Source organism: Amblyomma americanum, chromosome 1 (genome assembly GCF_052857255.1).
Source record: "Amblyomma americanum isolate KBUSLIRL-KWMA chromosome 1, ASM5285725v1, whole genome shotgun sequence".
Lineage (NCBI taxonomy): Eukaryota > Metazoa > Arthropoda > Arachnida > Ixodida > Ixodidae > Amblyomma > Amblyomma americanum.
The window spans coordinates 104,476,909-104,496,609 of NC_135497.1; the positions used below are offsets into that span (position 1 = coordinate 104,476,909).

The following is a 19,701-nucleotide window of genomic DNA, read 5'->3' on the forward strand; positions in this document are numbered from 1 at the left end:
TTGCCAATTTGCGCTCGATCATGTATTATTTCACGAATACGCACCAACAAGCCCCGTTGAAAGTACTTCAAAGCCACGAAATGCCGATTTTGCTAACAAAAAAAATTGCTAGCGTTATCCTCAGTGTCCCTTTCAAGTCTGTTTTTGAATGGTCAGTGCTCCACGGCATACCGTGGACGCACTGCTGCCACGCTTGCGCCGGGTTCGTAACTGCATGTTCGTGTGCACAAGATAGTCTTTTGACTTTTTCACTAAGTCACGGCCCCAAATTCCGCCGCAGATTGCAAAGCACTATCTCAGCTTTGACGAACGAAATAGGATGCAGCCAAGAACCTCACATGTTGGGTGCTGTACTCTTCCATTCTGAAAAAAAAAAATTCAGAACGGTTTGGCTCGTTTGGAAAATTGGCGTTAAAACATATGCAGTGGGTGGCGCTTTCCGCAACAACCGAACAGTTTGATGAGCTGCGTGCCCAGGGGGGATATGACTATAGATTCCACAGCTGGATACAGGCATACACTATAGTCGAACTTCACGAACGTGCTTGCTTCACAAGGATGCGACTACCATTGCGAAGAAACCTCTCGAAGTGTCTTGTAGAGAGGAGTCGCACACCGCATGCCCAAACGGAACAAAGAGTCCACGGGTGTTTTCGTTCTGGCGTCGAGCCTTCGCCCATAACGATCGCTGGAATGATGGGAGCTATGCGGGCTGCGCCTGCGGCTCTGTGCGCTCAGCTCTCACAAAAGGAAGCCGATATGGTTTTGTTGGGAAGCCAAACTATGTACTCATACTTGTAGGACCTCTTTGGAATGTTCCCCTCCGCTCGTGGCTGTTCCTCGGTCCAGCCGCCGCTCATTGGTGCAGCCGCGGCAGACAAAAGCCAAGAGCCCGCGCAATTTGCCGTTTGTGGCGCGTTCTGTCCCCCCTCTACGGCAACTCCGCCAAAAGTTCTCGCCTTGAGGAGGGCTCGCATTCCAGCCAGAAAAGCGATCACCACACCACCACCACTGCTCGGGGGCAATACCGGGAAAGATGAATGAAAAGAGGCAGCGTGGGGGCTTTTCGCGGGCCTTCCGCTGAAATGCCCCTCCTGTGTGGGACGCGAACTCGCTTTCAGAGCCTCCTGTGCGCAGCGTTTATATACACTGGTCTGGAATTTCGGCGCCAAAGCCGATGCCGTGACAGCGTCGCGGCCGACGCGCGCGCAACGCCGTTGCTTCTTGCCGCCGAGGCGAGCAGAACGTTCGTTCGGCGACGTTTTCAGATGCCGCCCCAAATCGGGGCCCGCCCTGATCGCTGCTGTTTATCTTCCTCCGCTGGAATGTCCCCCTCTCGGTCGGGCTCCGGGGTTGCAATCAGTTTGCGGTGGCCAAATAAATTGAAATCCGGTAAACTCGCGCTTCCATCGCAGCGCCGCCCGTCGCCCCCGCCCCACGGCGCGCCCTTCCCCGTCTCGCAGCCAGCGCCGACGCTGCCGCTGCTGCCGCCAGTTGCGGCCACCAGGGCAACAGCGGCGACGACATCCGGTTCCAAACGACAGTTTTTCACTGCTGTTTTTCCGCAAGCTGCGCGATGTCCTGCGCACGCCTCTTTTTTTTTTCTTTTTTTTTCGTCTGTCATTTAGTCTTAAAGCGCTTGCCTACGTGAAGGTTATAACTACGTAGAATTTGGACGGGGGGCTTGTTCTGAAGAGTCATAATCTTGTTGATATGCTACGTTGTAACAAGAACGTGAAAAAAAAAAACAGTTGTTAGATGCATCATTAATCCTGGCGCTCAGCGACAGTTGTGCTTGAAAAAAGGTGTATAATCTGATTAACCTTACAGTAATATTGTTTATGACACGGAATATACCAAGAGTGCGGCACGCTGCGCGTTCTGCCTCAAGCTACGTGCCCTGTAATCATATATATATTAATATCAGCTTCACATCAAGAAATATGACAATGCGAACCGGCAGTGCTGTGCCCCCCCCCCCCCCCCCCCCCCGCTCCACACGAGTCTTTAGTTTATCTGTTTCTTGATTAATTTGTATGCCCTTCACCCTCTCTCTCTCTCTGGCTATTTAAGCGTTATCACAGGCCTGGTGCAAGTCGGGGCTATTATCGAGCGGTGTTTTCGCCTCGGTGCTGGTCATTTTTTGCTCACCAACGCCTGCGATAAGGCGCACTTTGCATGTCGAGCAGGCCGCCACAGTGATCCATCATACTTGGGGACAGAAACTGGGATAATTGCTCTACGGGACAAGGGGCGCCTCGGCGACTTTCTGTACTTTAAAGCAGGTGGGTTACAGAGCCTTCACTCTAGCGTGGATACACAAGATCGCCGCACCATAATGTTAGATACGGACAGGCAATCGGTTTCTGCTCGGCAACCGAATACAACGTGCGGTGAGGACACGATGCCCCGGGGCCACAGCTTTTTCCGAACGCCTCGAGTGCAGTCGCTGCAATCACCAGGGTGACATTGCATTGCCCTAAAGTCGAGAGCTGAACGAAACGTCGCGTCGTGCACAGTCCTGATCAAGAAACAGGTCCCGCGGCAAACTGTTCAGCTAACGTAAATATGTCGTTAGTTCATCTCCGCACCTTCCTTTGCTCCAAAAGAAACTCGTGTCACTGAAATGTAAATATGAGCTTTAATAATCTAACACAAATAAACGAACAAGTCCATGCCAGGTAATCATGCAGGAAGAGATATTGTGGTCTTAGGACCCTTGAGCTTGTTTCTATTAGAGAGTACTAAAGTGACTTTAGGCACGGGTTCTTGCACTATCGAGCCAATTCACAGGAAAAAAAATAAAAACGCACTCTTGCAGAGGCCCAGATGTGAGTTATATCAGTTGTGATATCATGATAAATAATTAAAGGTGAGATACAGCGAAATTATATTCCCTTTTTTTTCTCCCTTTGTCCCAGCTGGTTCAGTGCATGTACGCTATTATGACTGTTGTTGACATTTATTGAAGAATAGAATCCGTGAAATGCCGAGCCGATCACGCCATCTTAAATGTTAGAATTCACGCAGTTGCTCTAAAACCACGCATATCGTACGTTTAGAACGATGAGTGGAGAAAAAAATGTCCGATCCTCCTCCGGCCTCTAAAGGGGGAACTGCCAAGAAAAAAAGAAAGTAGAGCACTGTGTGAATAGGCCTCTTCCCCAAGATGATTTTTTTTTTCGATGCAGTCGCACCACTATTCAAAAGACGCTTCGTGCTACCGCCACATATGCAATTTGCTGAGCGAACCTACGAATTACGTATTCCCCTAGGCCTGGCGGGGCGTATCAGCTATTCATTTACACCTAGTTAAATGGGTATATCACCAGGTGTGGCCATTATTTATTTATTTATTTATTTATTTATTTATTTATTTAATATTAAATTCATCATTTTTTTTCTGTTTGTGTGACCTCCTTTATTTATTAATTTCCTTCTTTCACAAGAGCACCGCATGGAGCCCTGCATCAAAGGTGAGAATTAAAGGGCAACTGCACTACTTTTTAAGAATTCTCCAGCATTCAAAGGTTCAAATCTATATAGGCTGTAGGTAAAGCATGCAGATGTTTTTTGCGCCAGCTTTTAACATGATGTCGTAATCGCCGACTGCAGCGCATGCTTCTCCTTAAAGCGTCAGAAAAGTGCGGAGAAGCTCGGTGATATGACTGCATGGACGGGCAGATTCCAAATTTCTTTCTTTACCCAAACCCTGCCGCGTGTCGTCGGATGCCGTCACACAACGCTCCAAGACCATATCTTATCGTATGCGCGACGGTAAGCCTGCGCAGCGCGCGCATAAAATGTATATGATACTCACGCAAAAACTTGTCCTTGCCCTCTTTTGCTGCTTCCAGTATAAATACGCGCTGCTCAAGAAAGCGGGGCTTCTTCCCCCCTGTTGGCTTCGGCGTTCCTGAACTTCGATGCATGGTGTCAGAAGTGGCTAAATTTGACGCCCACTTCTCGGAACATCGGCACGGACGGAAGAAACAAGCCGCGGAATGGCTTTCCTACGCCCACCCGATGCACTACACCTCAAAGGGGATATCGCGAAGAATTGGAAGCTCTTCAAGCAGAAGTTCGAACTTTTCCTGACTGCGACAGAACCAACAGAAAAGCCTCGACCAGAGCCAACAAAAACTGCACTTCGGCTGACTACCGCAGGTGAAGAAGCCAATAACGTATTTAACACCTTCGCCTTCTCCGAAAACGAAAGCAACAGTGACTATGCAACGGTAGTCAAAAAGTTTGATGAGCACTGCAAGGCCCAAAGCAATGAGGTATACGAGCGTTACTTATTCAGGAGACGAGTACAGGAACCGGGCGAGCCATTGGAGCCCTTCTTGCGGGATTTAAGGACTCAAGCACGGCTGTGTAACTTTGCGTGGTTACTAGATTCAATGATCAGGGACCAAATTGTTTTTGGTACAAAGGACGACAAAATACGGGAGAATTAGGTTATTAGGAGATAAAAAGCTGACTCTCCAGGCGGCAGAACAGACCTGCAAGGCTGCCGCGCATGCAGAAATGTGTGAACGAGACCACAAGCAAGTAGACCCGGTTCAGAAGGTGCGCTCTGGTCCTCGGGAAGAGCAGCAGGCGTACAAATGCCAAAGGTGCGCATGAACACACGCACCGCGGAGCTGTCCTGCTTTTGGGCGTACATGTCGCAAATGCCAGCGAAAAAACCACTTTGTCATCTGTTGCAAAGCAAAGCAACAAATCGGCGAACTCACTGGTGTCGAAGAGGAATTCGATATACTGAACGTGGCTTTGAGGAGCGTGGTCAGAGAACGCGACTGGCTTGTTCAAGCAAATGTTGGCAAGCAGTCAATTCACCTGAAAGTTGACACCGGTTCCCAAGCCAACAGTCTTCACCTAAGTGTCTTCAACAAGATGCAGCTAAAGGCACCATTGAAGCCCAGCTGCGCGACTTTGCGGTCCTTCGGCAGAAGCAAAATTGATCATTTTGGCACCATCACGTTGGAAGTAGAGTTAAACGGTCACAACGCCGCCTTGCAATTCTTTATTATGAGGAAAGGGCAAGCCATACTAGGAGTTGAAGCCTGCGAACGCCTTCGGCTTCTTTCTCGGCAAGTGCACAGCGTGTCGCAAGACTCAGCAGAAAGAGTGGTAGATCAATTCCGTCATCTCTTCAGCTGCACAGGTTGCGTGAAGCGTCACTACCACTTTGTTCTCCGCGACGACGCCGTGCCGGTCGTACAGCCAGCGCGACGGGTGCCACTATCCCTTCGGGAGCCGCTGCGGGAGGAGCTGCAGCGTATGGAACAGGGCGGAATCATCGCAAAGGTGACCGAGCCCACAGACTGGGTAAGCCCTCTTGTAATTGTGCGAAAAAAGGATGGACGGCTTAGGGTAGGCATGGACCCGAGGAAGTTTAATGATTGTATCAAAAGGGAGCACTACCAGATGCCGACGCGAGAAGACATAGAGGCGCAACTGGCAGGAGCAGCAGTTTTCACGCGCCTCGATGCAAACGCTGGCTTCCATCAGATACCGCTGGACGAGACAACCTCAAAAATGTGCACGTTTGCAACGCCTTTTGGGCGGTACCGTTTTTTGAGACTACCCTTTGGAATTTATTCAGAACCAGAAGTTTTTCAAAAAATTCTTAATGAAATGTTTGAAGGTCTCCCTGGCGTGAGGGCGTGTGTCGACGACATAACAGTGTGGAGCACGTCGATTAAAGAGCGCAATGAGCGACAAAGGTTAGCGCTAGAGGCGGCGGAACGTGCTGGGTTGACTTTCAACGCGGCCAAGTGCACAATTGGCGTGAAACAGAATTCCTAGGCGACGTAATCATTAAGGAGGGTGTAAGGCCGAGTTCCTCCCTGATACAATGCCTGATGCAAATGCCAGAGCCGAAGGACAAGCAATCGATGCAGAGAATGCTCGGAGTAGCGAACTACTTCAGCAAATTTATGCCATCGTTGGCGCACAGGACAGCATTGCTACGAAGTCTACTAAAGCAGGGCACAATGTTTGAATGCACGGCGAATCACGCCAAAGAGTGGAACCAGCTGTGCGAATTCATGGCCAAACAGCCACTACTGTCGGTTTTTGACCCTGCTCAAGAATCCAAGATACCGTGCGATGCATCACAGAACGGCTTAGGCGCTGCCTTGCTGCAGTGTCACGATAACTATTTGAAGCCGGTTGCGTACGCGTCTCGGCGTAGCCTCTCTGCTCTTTCGAGAGCAGAGAGGCTAGCAGTAAGATAGCATTTGAGGAACGATTGAGAAGGATGGAGGAAAAGCGGTGGGCTAGGAAAGTTTTCAGATACCTGTATATAAAGAATGTTGACACGAAATGGAGAAAGCGAACTAGAAAATTGACAAGCAAATATCTGGACAGCAGTAAGGGGGCAAATCAGCAATTATCGGTTAAGAAAAAGGTTAAAGGAACAGAGAGAGCTTTGTGGAAAACAGGGATGCTGACGAAATCGGCACTAGAAACATACCGGACCTTTAAACAGGAAATTGTCAAAGAAAATATCTATGATAATTGTAGGGGAAGTTCTTTGTTGTTTGAGGCCAGGACTGGAGTTTTGCGGACTAGGAAGTATAGAGTCAGGTACCAGAAGATAGACACTTTGTGCATTGCGTGCGGAGAGGAGGAGGAAACGGCTGAACACTTGATACTTTTCTGTAAAGGGCTTCACCCTACAGTGGAAGGCAGCGGGGCTGACTTGCCCAAGGCATTGGGGTTTAGGGATAGTGAAGGGAAAGTGGATTTTAAGAGGTTAGAAGTAACCAAGCGAAGGTTATCTGATTGGTGGCTAAAAGCAAGACAGGAGTAAAATTTCACAAGACATGGCTAGGTGGCTTGAGCCACCGCCCGATGTAAAGGGTTCAGCCGTATCCATCCATCCATCCATCCATCCATCGGAAGCCCAGCAGCGATGTTCACAAATAGAAAAAGAGGCGATGGCTATCGTGTGTGGCTGTCAAAGATTCAATCATTTCACGTATGGACATCAGGTTATCGTAGAGACTGATCACCTACCTCTGATTGCTATATCCCAGAAATCAATCGGTTACATGCCACCTAGACTGCAACGCTTCTTTCTGCGACTACTTCGATACGATATCAAATTGGTTTGTGTTCCAGGAAAACTTCTATTCTTGGCTGACATGCTGTCCCGGGCTTCAGTCAACTCCGTGAAGTTCGACGCCGAAAGTGAAGATGCAGAAGTACACGCCGTAAGTGTGCTCGCATCTCGCGTGAGCGATAGAACTTTGACGCGACTAGCCGCTGAGGCTAGCAAAGACGAATACTTGAGCAGTGCGCTCTCAAGTCTGTGCAGAGGCGAACCAATCGAAGGCCAGTTGAAGCCGTTTACTAGCGAGCTCTCGCAAGTCCAGGGAGTTCGGTTAAAGGGCTGCAAGGTTGTGATTCCCGCCAGCATGAAGTGCGAAATACTAGAAAATATTCACCAAGGCCACTTGGGTATAAACAAATGCAAATCGAGAGCCCGAGAGGCAGTCTTCTGGCCGGGCATGAATAGCGACATTGAAACCATCGGTCAGACATGCGCGGTGTGCAGAAAATACTCGTGCAGTCAGCCAAGCGAGCCGCTGCAGATGCGCCCAGTGCCTGAGTAACCGTGGCACCGAGTTGGCATCGGCTGTCCAACTTTCCAGAGGTGGAGCTCCTCCAAGATACATCGGCTAGCACGGTCATTCAAGTAACCAGCGCTATCTTCGCGCGATACGGCATACCTATGGAAAATGGTAGGCAAAACAGCGCTGACGGACGGGACGGAAGAAGGCGAGACAGACACATGCGCTGACTAACAACCAAATGGTTTATTGCGAAAGAGGGGGCAATATAAAGCATAGAAGGGAAGAAGAAATGCGGTGCAAAACAAGATATGGCATACATTCGGGATATCATCACTCATTAAGAAAAGCGATCTCCTGTGGGAATAGAGCCACCGATGGTTGGCTTACACATGAGTTGCCTAATGCATGAATGTGAAAGGCCTCCGATATCAGGCGCGAGGTATGATCGTTATATTTGGCGATGATAGTTGTTTGGTTCAAAAACGCCTCACATTCTTCGCGATCTGCGAAATGAATGACCATATTATTTCGGCGTGACTTGTTTTCAATGTCTTTCGCGTGTTCGCGTAGCCGATCGTTGACGCACCGTCCGGTCTCTCCGATGTAGAAACGGCCGCATGACAGTGGGACCTTGTACACTACACCACAGCAACAGTTGACAAATTTGTTTCCCTGTTTCTTCTGACAAGACTTCTTTCCACTCTCCTGATTCACTCTCTTGCACAGGCCTCCCAATTTGTTCCTGGCAGAGAAAAGGAAGCAACGTCCCTCCTGAACAAGGGAATAGAAGATTCAGTCAAGACCTGCGTGTAGCTTCGCAGACGGCGGAATTCATGTGGCGACAGGTTCTTCCTAGGCTCCCTCGCCGAAAGGCGCCCCCGACCTCGCCTCAACAAGACGTCGTCGTGCTGGGGAACGCAAGTGTCCCCCTGAAGGTGAATAACCTGCTCGTGCTGGGGCCGCAATACTGCGAGCATCCACGACTCGACAAAACACAGCTCCTCTCTCTTGTTAGGACCGCTGCCAGAAGAGTAAGAACGGATGAAGCTGGGAGATGCATCAAGGAAGGCGTGGATTCCCTACCCCAGGAGGTGAAGAAAGGAAGCACGCGCCGTCTCACTGCAGCAGTATCAGCCCTCAAAGACGCTGGCGTCAAGCTCGTTCAGTCGGACAAAGAGGGTGGTTTTGTCGTCGTGGTAAACGACCTCTACAAGGAAAAGGCTCAAGCTGCAGTCGCTGCAAACTTCAGACAAGTGAAAACTGTCAAGCCGTCGAAAGTGCAAGAGCAGGCAGTACAGCTTTGTGAGCGTGCTGGACTTTCAAGACTGGCCTCTTCCGTCAAAGCGTCGAAGGCATCTAGCCTTTTCGTCTTCTTCAGCGCCAAGACGCATAAAGTAAGCTTCCCCTTCCGTGTCATTGTGTCCGAACGAGGAACGTGGCAGCGCGAGGTAGCGGTATTCCTGCAGAAGTGCCTGTCGCACCTTGAGGTTGAAGATCCTTTCCTCATCAGAAAGCCGGAGACCGTGTCAGAATTCCTTCAAAACGAGTGTCCTGCCCACGTTGGCGCGTTTTCGGTGGATGTCAAGGACTTGTACTACTCCCTGCCGCAAAGCGTGGTGATCGCAGAAATCAGCAAGTGCATCGACCGTCACGGAGGCACCAAGTTCCAGAACTCTAGTGGTATAAACGTTAGCATGTTTCTAGAAATGCTCCGCTTTTATTTAAAGTCCACGTTTGCTAGAGTTGATGATAGTTATTTCATCCAAAAACAAGGTGTTTGTATTGAATCCAGCCTCGCTCCCGTTCTCAGCGATCTGTTCTTAGCTTCGTGCGATAGACAACTTCAAGCCAAGCTGGACGGCACCATTGTTAAGGTTATGCGTTATGTAGATGACTTTTTAGTATTTTATCGCAAAAGTAACGCCCAACAAACTGTTGCTCAGATTTTTGACGTGTTCAGTACTGAACTTAACAACCTACAATTGACCACAGAGCTACCCACTAGCAACAAACTAAGGTTTTTGGATCTGGAACTTGTGCTATCGTGTGACCATGTGTGTTGGATATACTCCCCGCGCTCCCAGAAAAGCCTGCTCCCCTTCCGGTCGGCCCACTCTAAGATAGTCAAGCGCGGGATAGCGAAAACATGCATGAAAGCCGCTCTGTTTAGATCATGTGCACATAAGACCCAAGCCAGCTTTGACACGCAGGTTACTAGGCTTGCCACTGCGGGATACCCGACGAAGATCTTACCTAGCATAGCAGAGTCGATATTAAAAGAATGCAGAATTCAGAAGGAGACGCGCAAACTGGACACTAAGCACACAACATGTATTCCGTACGTTCACTAAGTTTCGCATAACCTGAAAAAGATTGTGAACAAAGCCGGCGTAAAGCTCCTTTTCTCTGCCAGGAAAAAATTGGGAGGCCTGTGCAAGAGTGAATCAGGAGAGTGGAAAGAAGTCTTGTCAGAAGAAACACAGAAACAAATTTGTCAACTGTTGCTGTGGTGTAGTGTACAAGGTCCCACTGTCATGCGGCCGTTTCTACATCGGAGAGACCGGACGGTGCGTCAACGATCGGCTACGCGAACACGCGAAAGACATTGAAAACAAGTCACGCCGAAATATGGTCATTCATTTCGCAGATTGCGAAGAATGTGAGGCGTTTTTGAACCAAACAACTATCATCGCCAAATATAACGATCACACCTCGCGCCTGATATCGGAGGCCTTTCACATTCATGCATTAGGCAACTCATGTGTAAGCCAACCATCGGTGGCTCTATTCCCACAGGAGATCGCTTTTCTTAATCAGTGATGATATCCCGAATGTATGCCATATCATGTTTTGCACCGCATTTCTTCTTCCCTTCTATGCTTTGTATTGCCCCCTCTTTCGTATTGCCCCCTCTTTCGTTAGTCAGCGCATGTGTCTGTCTCGCCTTCTTCCGTCCCGTCCGTCAGCGCTGTTTTGCCTACCATTTCAACATGAACCAACCAGCCCGACTCAGCCCTCTCCTTGATACCTATGGAAGTGTGTTCAGACAACGGACCCCCTTTCTCAAGCAACCAGTTTGCAGCATTTTCAAGGAAATGCGATATTCTTCATATCACGGCTAGTCCCAGATACCCACAATCGAATGGCTTAGCAGAAAAAAGGGGTGCAAGTGGTCAAGCGGATATTAAAGAAAACCGCTTAAACCAATCAAGGTTTCTGGCTCGGTTTGTTTGCTTACAGGACAACCCCACTGGAAGCTGCTGCACCACCGGCAGCGATCCTTCAGGGCCGAAAGCTACGGACAACGCTGCCAGCTATTCAAGATAGCCCTGGTTTACATGTGGTCAAGCATCGTCAGACGATGAACAACCGAGAACCATTACCACCGCTTATCCAAGGTGACGTCGTTCGCGTGAAGAAGCTCTTCTGCGACAAAAAAGCAAGCGTCACGCAGCACTGTGCTCAACCCAAGTCCTACAACGTGTTCACAGAGGATGGGAGGCTTCTGCGCCGCAACCGAAAGCATTTAATGCCTACGAAAGAAGCATAACGGCGTGAGCTTGATGACGACAGCGAGGACGCCTCCGGAAACAGTGCATCGCAGCAGCGACCAGTGACGCTTGATGGTGGTGCAGTGCCAAGCGCTCCAGTGTTAAGACGATCACAGAGACCACGTGTACCCCCGCGACGTTTCGAATACGGCCGAAACTTTGGGCAAATCTCTTCGGTTATTGTTTTGTGAATTGAACTGATGTAATGCTTATAGCTTAGCTCTTTGTGTTTTGATTCTTTTTATTCCGAAAGAAGGAATATGTGTCGTATGCGCGACGCGAAGCCTGCGCAGCGCGTGCATAAAATGTATCTGATACGCACGCAAGGACTTGCCCTTGCCCTCTTTTGCTACTTACAGTATACATACATGCTCCTCAGTAAAGCTGGACTTCTTCCCCTCTGTTGGCTTCGGCGTGCCTGGACTTCGATGCCAAAAAAGACCAGGTAACCCACCCTGAAGACTACGTCACGAAACGCACAATGGGGCTCAGAGGCGGACCTATCCCGCATGGTATGGGCCTGTCAAGACAACACGGAAATAAAAAGGATAGAACTGACGACTGCGCGATGGGAGGAAATCCTGGCCAGCGTTGTCTAAGGTTCAGCAGGAGATGACTGAAAGCTTAGGAGCGGCTGCAAGATCCAACGGACACCAGGTATGGGGGAAGAACGACCACCAATTCAAGGCCCAATGAAATGGTTTCATCATTTCATCACAGCCATATTTTTCGTCGTTTTTCGCCTCTAAATAGAGAAAAAGTAGAAAAATTCGAAGCGATGGGTACAAAGTTGTTCAAATGCAATTCAACGAACAGGCCAAGGCAGATATTTCACAAAGGCTATATTATGCTTCTTCGTCTAGTCTCTTTCTTTACTTATTTTCTTCCAGAATAACCAAGATAATACGAGAATATGCGCTATCCTTCTACGTGAAAGCTTAAAGACGCTAGGGTAGCCCAGTGGCGATTGTGCTCGGCTGCTGACGCAAAAGACGCGGGCTCGATCCCGACAGTGCCGGTCGCATTTATGTCGAGGCGAAATGCTATAGGCCCATGTACTGAGTAGTGTCAGTGCACGTTAATGGACAGTTCATGCCCTTCTCTAGGTAGGATTCACCAGTGTTGCCTTCCCGCGTGCTTTTCTGTTGCCTTTACTGAGTACAGGTGAACTGCAATGTCTGCCTCCTGATTCTTGGCCGATCCCCCATTGTGGGTATGTGCCATCTTTTGTAAGGCTAACAACAACAATAATGAACCCCAGGTGGTCCACTACGGCGTAACTCAAAGCCTGAGAAGCTTTGGGACGTTAAGCGCCGTTAACCAAACCAGTGTACGCTTAAAAGGATAAGGGTGGTCTTTATTGCTTGCCAGGCCAGCTATCCAATGCTGAAACAAAAGTATGCTCGCGAATTACGTACAGGGGCATTCAATATGAAAGGGAACAAAGTTTCATTCCTCCAAATTACTGTTACGAGCCCTCTTTTTCCTCAATTCTAGGTTCTTTTCCGTTGGGCCTTTAATATCTAAAAGTGTATTTGAAGATAGTAAAGAAATAAAAAGATCGTGCATTTTGCAAAGGGATTTTTTTCCTTTCATATCGGACGGACCAGTGCGTGCTAAATTCGAATCCAGCATTCAGGCATGTAAGCCCTGGAACGCATTTCGGCATCACCACCAACTGGGCGATTTAATTATATTTCATGTCCCTATAGAAGGCAGTGTACCCTGCTGATCGGAATGTCGACAAACTAGCCGCACTTGGATGAGAGGTTTACACCTCTATTTGGGAAAAGGGATGACAAATTCTGGTGAAATCGATGCAAACACATTGATGTAAGTGAGGTTGAAATTGATGAGTAACGCCCTGAAGCTGCACACCGGCTACAAGAAACGACGGGAGGCTCCGAAATAAATTTAGACCACCAAGGCTTCTTGAACCTGCACTGACATCGAAAAGTATCTGGCAGCTTTTGCTTCGCCCCCATAGAAGTACGGTCGCCGTTGCCGGGATGACAATCCGAGTCTTGGGATCAGCAGCCGAAAGCTAAAGCTACTGTCCGATTGAAGTTAGCCTGATGAGAAATAAAAAAGACTGAGTTAGAGTAAGTGAACTCGGTTTATTGGAACAATTTTTTTTCTCGACGCAACCGTACTTGGCACAGAGAGAAATTTTGCATCTTTGATCTTTCAGATGAGTACCGGCCAATCAGCTGGAACCGCTCTACCCGGCGCCTTGCGTCTTTCGTTACTTCTTGGCGGTCTTGCGCTTTCCCGGGCTTTTGGAGGCTATTCCGGTTGAATGGTGGCGCCGTTTTCCGCCGCGTTTCCGACCGCCGCTGCGCCTTGAGGAGCCCGAGCGAGATCGGCGGCGCCTCTTGCCAGCACGCTTGCCTGCGGTGCTGCTACCAGAGGACCTGGATCCCGACCGGCGACGGGAACGGGAGCGCCCCCTTTTTCCTCCGGTGCTACGCGACCGCTTGATGCTTCTCCCGGAACGCTTTCTGGCAGCTCCAGATTCGCGAGATTTGCTGCGCGTCCGGTGGCCGCGTCCAGTGCGGCGCTCACTTGTGCCGGTAACGGCCGATGATGAACGAGACAAGGGACCAGGAGCACGTGGCTTGCGGGGCGCTGCACTGCTCTTGCCTTCACTGGTGGACGGCCCAGCCTCGTTGGTGCCTGGCGAGTCTGCAGCCTTTTTTGCCAAACTTCTCTTGGAAACGGGGACTACCTTCTTCACTGGAGACCTGGGTGTAGGCCTAGCTGTGACTTCGTCCATGGCTTTCTCCAGTCGACCGAGAGGCACGTCGCGTGGTGTTCCCGGTTGCTCAGTCGATGAGTTGACCTCGACCGGAGCCGCCTTCAGCGTGTTCCGCGCTCGCCTTTGCTTGGAGCCGTTGGTGCCATTTGCGGATGCGTTCTTATCTCGACTTGTGCCTTTCCTTCCACTTCCAGGCTGGTCGCTAGGCATGGTGCGGTGAGATCAGGCTTTGTAGGTGAGCTATTTCTTGTGAGGTGCTTCAGACGGCTGCCTCGAAGCTCAGGAACGGCAGGGTGCGGTGTCTCCTCGGCGAAGCAAGGAAAGTAGCTCACCCGAGTACGATTCAGAAGGGCCTTCCAACGGATGGTAGCAGTGGGCGCGGAAAACCTTTGCTGGGAGCCTCAGGCTTCGCAGTCATTCCGCGGCGTTCTTCTGTTGATGACGCATGCTGGGGACTGGCGAATCCCTTGGCCAGTAGGCGCAAGTCGCCGGGAAGAAGGGGTGACCAGCGAAGGCTTGGGCGAGCGTTCCAGCTGAGGCCAAGCAGGGCTCTAATGCGCGTGGCACGCGAGCCCAGCTGCTTTCCTCCTCCACATCGCCTTCTGCTGGTCCCCTATTGTGGCACGGGCTCATGCCAGGGTACCTAACGAGTCCAAGTGCTCAAATCGACGTGTTTAATCCATCACTTTTTGCATTCCGGTACCAAATACTGGTAAATGAAGGAGCTTAGTTTCAACAATGCCGTGCAAGAAATTACGCATGCCGTCCTTAGACGATGAAGAAGGCAACGGCAGCTCAGTACGCTTTGGCTTGTACATTCCTTTCACTTTCCTTCAGAACTCAAACATCTGGGTAAATATAATACCACTGCAGTTTAATGCGCCACTTATCGCGGACATAGCAACTGCAAATTTCTTTATCATCTGCGAAATACTTCACCTCACAACTTCCCCGCAGGGGGGCGCCTGCAGCTTGCAGGCGTCGCGACGGTGAGTGGCGACACCGCGGGTTCCCGAGCATCCGCAGGGACATCCCCGCAAGGGGATGATGGTGAACTGTGCATCACCACGGACCCGAGCACCCGCGCCTCGCCGTGCGTGGCATCGCCGTGTCCGGGGAAAAGGGGATACTGGTGGTTGAGCCGATGCCGAGCGTTTGGACCCTTAAGGCCCCTTGGCGGAGTCAACACACCACTTTGGCCCCAGCTTCCTGCAGACGGCACCTCCGGCCTGACCCGACCGGGGGGAATCGGCAGTCGCCTTTTCCTATCCTCCTCTCCATCTTTCACTTTCCTACCTCTGTCTCCCAACTCTCCTATATCCTGCTCGCTTTTTGGTTTTTCCTTTTTTCCTGGCGGCGAGGGTTAACCTTGTGTGGCCAACCACCCTGAGTTGCGTCATATTTCGTTATAGTTGAGGTGTACAGCTGGCGTGGGCAGGACTTGCTATCAAGTTCCTGTCCCGTCCCCTTGTTGGACTCCGTGGTGGGTGGCTGGTACCATGACCGAAAAAGAAAATTTTTTATGGCTCCCCAACTTTCAAAACCTGATCGTTCTCTCAAAAGAGGGCGGAACGAGGCAGACAACTTCTTTAAAAAAAAAAAGTAACTTTCCCCAAATATCATGTGATCCACAGTGAACAACAAGATAAACAGGCAGGAATAATATCCCCCTTCCTTGTGTCAAAGTGCTTGACTGAAACATTAGGCATTGGCTATAAGCTGTCAAAAATGGCCAGCGGCGACTTATTGCTCGAACTGTGTGACAATGTCCAACAATCTAAGCTCTCCAACCTAACGTCCATAGGGGAAATCCCGGTCTCCGTGACTCCTCATCGCTCACTTAACACTGTCCGAGGCGTAATATCGGAAAATGATTTTCTTCCCATAACTGAAAAAGAAATGCTCGAAGGGCTCATCGACCAAGACGTCATAGATGTCCACCGAATCAAAATCCGGAAGGACAACAAGGAAATAGACACAAAACACATGATCCTGACGTTCAACACCAGAACCCTGCCCGACACAATCGACGTGGGAAATTTGAAAATCAATGTAAGACCATACATACCAAACCCTCGCAGATGTTTCAACTGCCAAAGGTTCGGCCACGGCTCACAGAGCTGCCGCGGTCGCAAAACATGCGCAAAATGTGCCTCGAACGATCACCAGTCTGATGTATGTGACGCAGCCTTGTGCTGTGCAAACTGTGAAGGAGAACATGCTGCATACTCCAGGGCATGTCCGTCCTGGAAGAAAGAAAAAGAGATAATCACCATAAAGACAAAAGAAAACATTTCTTTTAAAGAAGCGAGAAGGCGTTTTGCGCTTACAAACACATTCTCCTTCACAGCAAAACAAAACTTCGCTGATGTGGTGCGCAGGGGCGTAGCACCACACAGCACTCCGGCACCTGCCAAGGCCGCTCCCACCGAGCCGATGGCAGGGCCATCCACGCCCCAGGCAGGGTCAGCGAAAGCTGCCCTGTCATTGCCAAAGCAGGGACCGCCGGTCCATGGGTCGGCATCCCGCAGGACCTCCCCCCGTCGGGAGAAACCTGAAACTAACACAACCGAGACTGCGCGGTTCTCCAGCATTTCTGTTGAGGTGATGGATACAACACCCACTCCGCCTCCATTACAGCGGCGGAACAGCTCTTGTGAGCGAAAAAAAGACAGGCCCCTCATAACGAGCCCACCACATAAATCCCCTTTCATTTTCTCTCAAAAACACAAACATGGCTTTTTTAATTCAATGGAATTGCAGGGGACTTATGCGGAATTATAGTGACATAACACATATTTTAGGGTCAATGCTACCCATAGTTTTATGTCTTCAGGAGACCAATCTTGGTCCACAACATGTACATATCCTGAAACATTATCAAACTTTTAGACGCGATCGCGAGCAGGCAAATCGACTCTCAGGAGGCGTCGCAATTGTCGTCCAAAGCGGCGTCCCTGCTCGAGAAATCAAGCTCAATACAAAACTTGAGGCGGTTGCAGTCAGCATCGTCAGCTATAAAATACTAACAATCTGTTCCGTATACATTCCTCCACATTTTACATTAACAGTCCATGATCTAGAAGAATTGATAGATGAACTTCCAGAGCCATATCTGGTAGTTGGGGATTTTAACGCTCACTCCCCTTTTTGGGGAAGCGATCGCTGCGACTCTAGGGGGCAAACAATCGAAGATTTTATCCTCTCAAATAACATCTGTCTTTTAAATACAGGAAAAGCAACTTATTGTTGCCCAAGCTCGGCAAAAATGAGCTTTCTCGATTTAGCTTTCGCATCACCATCGCTTTTTAACGATTTTAAATGGGATGTTTTAAATGACCCTCTGGGAAGTGATCACCTACCTATTATCATCAGCCTCTCATCGTCTACTGCAGTCATCCCCACAAGACCACGGCGCTGGAAACTTCACCTCGCCGACTGGTCACTTTTTACAGCAAGTGCCACACTAGAAAAAGAATTTTGTGAAGCTCTCAGCATAGACGAAATTAATGGAAAGTTTACTACATGCATAATATCGGCCGCTACACTAGCCATACCACAAACAACAGGACTCGTACACAAAAAACATAAAGTATGGTGGACACAAGAATGCACATTGGCAAAAAACAAAACAAAATAAAGCTTGGGGCTCTCTGCGTCGGTATCCCAAAGCGGAGAACTTGATTGCCTTTAAGAGGGCCAAGGCCAGAGCGCGATTCGTTCGGAGAAATGCCGAGAAATCCTCGTGGCAGAAATATGTGTCCTCAATAAACAGCTCAATAACCTCAAAAAAGAAATGTGGGAAAAGGTTCGAAGATTCAGTAGTGACCATACCCCTTTCACACTTACTCTATTGACTACACCCGGGACACAAACATCATTAGAAGAACAGGCCAACATACTAGGTGAGCATTTTGCTGAAGTTTCCAGTTCGTCCAATTACACAAACACGTTCCAGAAGTACAAAGAAATAGCAGAAAAACAAAAACTTCCATTTGCAGCAGGTATCACACTCCAGGAATTGATTAGGGTATTATCTTCTGGTAAAAAGACAGCAACAGGCCCAGATAATGTGCATTACGCTATGCTCGCCCATCTCTCTGAGGCTGCCGTGCAGGCATTGTTGAAATTCTTTAACAAAATATGGACAACTGGGAATATACCTGAGGAGTGGAAGAAAGCAATAATAGTACCTTTTCTGAAACCCGGAAAACAACCAACAAGTCCTAACAATTACAGACCGATAGCCCTCACCACCTGCATCGCTAAATCTTTCGAAAGCATAATAAACATTAGACTGACCTTCACACTTGAATCTCGTCGACTCTTAGATTTACATCAGTGTGGATTTAAGAAAGCATGCTCGACCACTGATCACCTTGTCCGCCTAGAAAACACCATCCGGGAGGCGTTCATCCACAAACAGCACTGTATCGGGGTCTTCTTCGATTTGGAGAAGGCCTATGATACCGCGTGGAAGTTCGGCATCCTCCATGACCTAGCAGAGCTAGGGATCCGCGGCAGGATGCTGAACTGCTTGAACGACTTCCTGACTAACCGCCCATTCAGAGTCCGTCTGGGAGCAACTCTATCAATGACATTCACCCAAGAGAATGGCGTACCCCAGGGATGCATTTTAAGTACGACACTCTATATAGTAAAAATGAACTCTTTGTCCAAAGTAATACCTAAGTCCGTAATGTATTCAGTTTATGTAGATGACATACAGATAGCATACACTTCTTCCAACATACTGTCCTGCGAGAGACAAATACAAATCAAACTAAATAACCTGACTGCTTGGGCAGAGAAAAATGGATTCAAGTTCTCCCCTCAAAAAACAGTAGCTGTTTTGTTCTCATTACGACGAGGCCTACAGGTCGATCCCAATCTGTGCTTGAATCAAACCACACTTCCAGTCAAACAGGAACATAAATTTTTAGGTGTCACTTTTGACAAGAAACTTACATTTCTGTCACACATTAACAACCTGAAAAAGAAAGCATCCCAAGCCCTCAATGTATTAAAGGTACTCTCGCGAAAACGGTGGGGGTCCGATAGAGCATGCCTATTGCAAATATATCGCTCTTTGGTGCGCTCCAAGCTGGACTACGGGTGCATAGTATATGGTTCGGCAAGAGCATCCTACTTGAAACGACTGGACCCTGTTCATAATCTTGGTTTGCGCCTATCAACTGGAGCATATAGAACATCCCCGGTAAATAGTCTTTACGTTGAAGCTAATGAGCCCACACTAGAGGATAGAAGAGTCACACTAACATGCACGTTCATCCTAAAAACCCGTTCTCTCCCTAAACATCTCTGCTATCCCATTGTTACCAAGTGCCCATCTAGGAGATTATTCAGTAATAAACCACATTTTATCAGGCCACTAATAATGCACTTTGAAGATAAATGTGAAGATTAAGGAGTGCTGGACGCCCTACCTAATATTGCACAAACACATGAATATCTACCACCATGGTACAGCCTTCCTTCGGTGTGTGACTTCACATTGACACACGTAAACAAAGAGAAAATACCACACGAGCACATACTGCAAGAGTTCTTTGCACTACAAGGAAATTATGACACTTACACTGAATTTTACACTGATGGCTCAAAAACAGAAAGTCATGTCGGAAGTGCAGTAATTCAAGGAACAAATGAAAAAATGATACGATTGCCACAGTATGCATCGGTATTTACTGCGGAGTGTTATGCCATCTTTGTAGCTGTAGAACAAATAGTAAAACAAAACATAAAAAATAGCATCATTTACACCCATTCACTGAGTATGCTA

At 48.9% G+C, this 19,701-nt stretch overlaps 1 protein-coding gene across 1 annotated transcript; it reads left to right on the forward strand.

Moving 5' to 3' along the window:
• The first annotated feature begins 4,530 nt into the window (after positions 1 to 4,530).
• LOC144113013 (uncharacterized) lies at positions 4,531 to 11,139 on the forward strand. Its single transcript, XM_077645885.1, has 4 exons — positions 4,531 to 4,619; positions 5,163 to 5,334; positions 8,339 to 9,633; positions 10,830 to 11,139. The coding sequence occupies exons 1-4, from the start codon at positions 4,531 to 4,533 to the stop codon at positions 11,137 to 11,139; spliced, it is 1,866 nt and encodes a 621-aa protein (XP_077502011.1).
• The last annotated feature ends 8,562 nt before the right edge of the window (positions 11,140 to 19,701 follow it).

What these genes read in the sequence shown, in the direction of transcription:
- LOC144113013 (XM_077645885.1), top strand. Translation starts at nt 4,531, where the DNA reads ATGTGTGAACGAGACCACAAGCAAGTAGACCCGGTTCAGAAGGTGCGC. An exon ending in CAGGCGTACAAATGCCAAAG is followed by an intron (nt 4,620 to 5,162) that starts GTGCGCATGAAC and finishes TCATCTCTTCAG; the next exon opens with CTGCACAGGTTGCGTGAAGC. An exon ending in GATCTGGAACTTGTGCTATC is followed by an intron (nt 9,634 to 10,829) that starts GTGTGACCATGT and finishes GTTTGCTTACAG; the next exon opens with GACAACCCCACTGGAAGCTG.